Here is a 3285-nt window from a genome sequence, read left to right as displayed (position 1 = left end):
GGATTACTTATTTGAATTATTCAAATTTTGAATCATTTCGGAATAATTCATTTCAAGTTGTTCAAAATTCGAGTAATTTTAAATTAAGGCTTACATTTATTATGAATAAGTTAATATAGATTTGAATTAATAATGGCTTTATATTAAGGTAATCTTAAATTAGTAATTTAAATCATTTAAAATCTAAATCATTTCGAGTTAGAAGTCTATGAATCATTACAATAAATGTCAACAACAAAAGAAAGCCCATGGTAGCTTTAAAAAAAAATTAGAAATGAACATAACACATGTTACATTTGCCACCATTGTCGAAAAAATTACCAACCAAACAAAATTGGGTTTTCTTTTTTCTCAACAAAAGATCAAGCAACCCGGTTTCTTTTATGACAACCTTTGCCATTTGATTCCAAAGCTCCACCACATGAAGAAGAACCATGATCATGATCATCATCGTCATCCCCATTAGACGATACATCAATGGATGATTTGATGAATGAACTTGAAAGATCAGTGTAAAGATCAACCACTCTTTTAATGTTATTGTTGAGCTCCTTAATTAGCCCAACATTCCTGGTCAAGTTATGAGGGACCTTGGACTCATGGTTCATGTTTATCTCATTGATGAGCAGCCTGTTCTGGTCCAACATGGTCTGGACCTGAACCAAACCCTTCTGTAATGTTTGCACCACTTTGGGGTCCATTTCATCACTACCATTGCCAAGCCTTGAGAATGTCTCACCCTCCATTGTGTGTGAATTTGATGAACTAGAGAGCTCTCTATCTCAAAACTAGACCTGAATGAACAACAAGAATCATATGAGTGAAAAGCTTAGGAACCAAAATTAAATTATATAAAATTTTAAAATGTTTAACTTACATCAAATTTATCGTGCATGATTTATTTATATCACAATTAAATTTTAATTGACACAAAAGATTATATAAGCAAATATATATAATAATATATATTTATATGAAATTGATATAAAATTTAAATAAGAGTTTACTTAAAACGATAAATTTTAAGTTTAAATTTTATCATATTTTTAGATTTTATATAAAAAACACACGAAGTTATTTAATGTTATTATTGCTATAATTATAAATTATTTATGAAGGGATAGCATTTCCATAAAAGGAACCTTTTCTTTAATGTACTCATAAAATACCCACCTAATAGCAGTGAGTTTCAAACAAGAATCTAAAAAATAAAATTTAGGAATTTAAATAGAAAACATATGACAATAAAAATGTGCAAAGCTTTTTATGACATTAAATCAAATTAAACATGCAAAAGCTTCAAATTCAAGGGAAAATGAACATCGATGGAAAAAAAGAAAAAAAGAGGACCCTGAATTGGGAATTAAAATAAAATCCAAAAGGAAGGGGGGGGGGATTAGGTCAAATTAAAAAAAAAAAAGATGAACAAAGACTGTGTTAAAACAAGAACAAGAAGCTGAAATCATTGATTTTAACAAAGAAAAGAAAGCGAGATTCTCAATCTTTGCAAAATATATATAAACGAAAATAATTATATATTATATAATAAATCTATTTATATACGAACCTTGAAAAATCTGGAGCATTATATTTCTGAGGAACGAGACACGAGATTGAAAGAAGGAGGACGAGGGATTGATTCCCGAGGAACAGGACCGCCGATTAAATCGTTATCTCAAAAAAAAAATCTAAATTATGAGAGAGAGTTCTTAGAGCGAGAGAATATTGCAGATTTGATTGTCACTGTGTGTGTATACAGTACATATCCCTGATTTTTGTTTTTAAATTATTTACAATTTTCTTTATTTAGTGCGGGAAATGTGATTGCTTTTTAGTTAAATTCTTTTATTGGTCCCTTTAATTTGCAGAAGCTCTAGATTTAGTCTATATTTTTATTTGATCAATTTCAATCCATCTACTTTCCAAATTAGTCAATTTTAGTCCAATACTTTTTGAATTTATGCTTTAACTCAAGTAATAGCAGTTAAATTTGTTTCATTAACTTCAATTACTAGTCTTGTACGTTATAGATTTAATTCATATCCTCCAATCGTACCATTCTAAAGGTACGTTCTTCGTTGCGGTGGAAAAGTACTTTCATGCCAAAAAAATAATTTTCCACCACAAAAGCAACGAAGAACACTCGGCTTTTGGAGTTAAAAGTGCAATAAAAAAATACTTTTTCACCCAAATGTAAAAATTGAGATTTAGTTACTTTTGATTTTTGCGTTTGAAAGTGAAAATTATCAAAATACTCTTATTTGTATTAACTATTTAAAATAAATTTTTTGAAACCAATTATTGTATAAAGGGCAAACTACACTCATGGTCACTTTAAAACAGAATTTGTCATATTTTAATCTCTCTAAACAGTGGCGAATCTAGGGGGCTAGCAGGGCCTGACCCCCTAAAATGTAAAATTACTATTTAAGCTCTTGAGATTTTTTAAATATTTTAAATTAATAAAGGTAAAATTATACTTTGGCCCTCCTAAAATTATAAAAATTCAATTTAATTATTTAAAATTATAAATATATAGGGTATAAAAATTAAAATTTTATTCACCCTTCTAAAAATTATTAAAGCTTCCTAACTCTAAATAAGATAATTGTGCAAATTAATCACCATCATTAAAATTTTTATTTTTTTAACATATTACTAACGTAACACGTTACCCATTAAATTACTAACACTATAAAAAATTATAAAAATATTTAACCCAATTCAATAATTTTATTTGCCCATATCATTTGTATTGGTTGCTTATGGGCCCATGAGCTTAGATGGTTATTTTTGTGTATAGAGATGAGCCAGAATAAATTAAAAACGGTTAAAGTTAAAAATTTTGTGTTTAAAATAATTTAAATTGAATAATTAATTTTACATAGGCTTAAAATGAAATAAAGTTCCATTAAGTTAAGACTAAAAAAGATTAAATTTAACTGTTAAATATTAGGGATGGAATTACATCATTTAAATATGAGAAATAAGATTTTTTAAAAAATTTTGATTAAAATCAATTTAATCTATCAAATCAATAAAATTGATAACAATCCCATGTTAATTAGTTAATAATTAAATCATGACTGTATAAAACAAGGGTCTAGATTTTCTATCATATGACATCATTTTTAAAAGAAAAAATCGTGATAATAAATCTTCACTTTTAAAACGAATAATACCTCATTATAAATATAGCCAAACCTAAAAATATAAATATATAATTAAAATCTAAAATTTAAATTCAAGTTACTTTAACTTGAGATTTTAATTTATTATAATCGA

General features: G+C 26.7%; 1 protein-coding gene across 1 annotated transcript; it reads right to left on the bottom strand.

The window, feature by feature from the left end:
- Positions 1–252: 252 nt before the first annotated feature.
- LOC108469301 (protein ELF4-LIKE 3) lies at positions 253–1774 on the bottom strand. The gene is made up of 2 exons (XM_017770196.2): positions 1568–1774; positions 253–794 (listed from the first exon to the last, which is right to left on the bottom strand). Exon 2 carries the CDS (start codon positions 744–746, stop codon positions 363–365), a length of 384 nt encoding a protein of 127 aa, XP_017625685.1. The 5' UTR covers positions 747–794; positions 1568–1774; the 3' UTR covers positions 253–362.
- Between the last annotated feature and the right edge of the window lie 1511 nt (positions 1775–3285).

Source organism: Gossypium arboreum, chromosome 8 (assembly GCF_025698485.1).
Source record: "Gossypium arboreum isolate Shixiya-1 chromosome 8, ASM2569848v2, whole genome shotgun sequence".
NCBI classification, from domain to species: domain Eukaryota; kingdom Viridiplantae; phylum Streptophyta; class Magnoliopsida; order Malvales; family Malvaceae; genus Gossypium; species Gossypium arboreum.
The sequence above is the reverse complement of the archived record's forward strand: the minus strand, read 5'-3'. Positions and strand labels throughout refer to the sequence as shown.

Excerpts from the sequence above, each read along its gene's own strand:
- LOC108469301 (XM_017770196.2), bottom strand. The coding sequence starts at position 746 with ATGGAGGGTGAGACATTCTCAAGGCTTGGCAATGGTAGTGATGAAATG.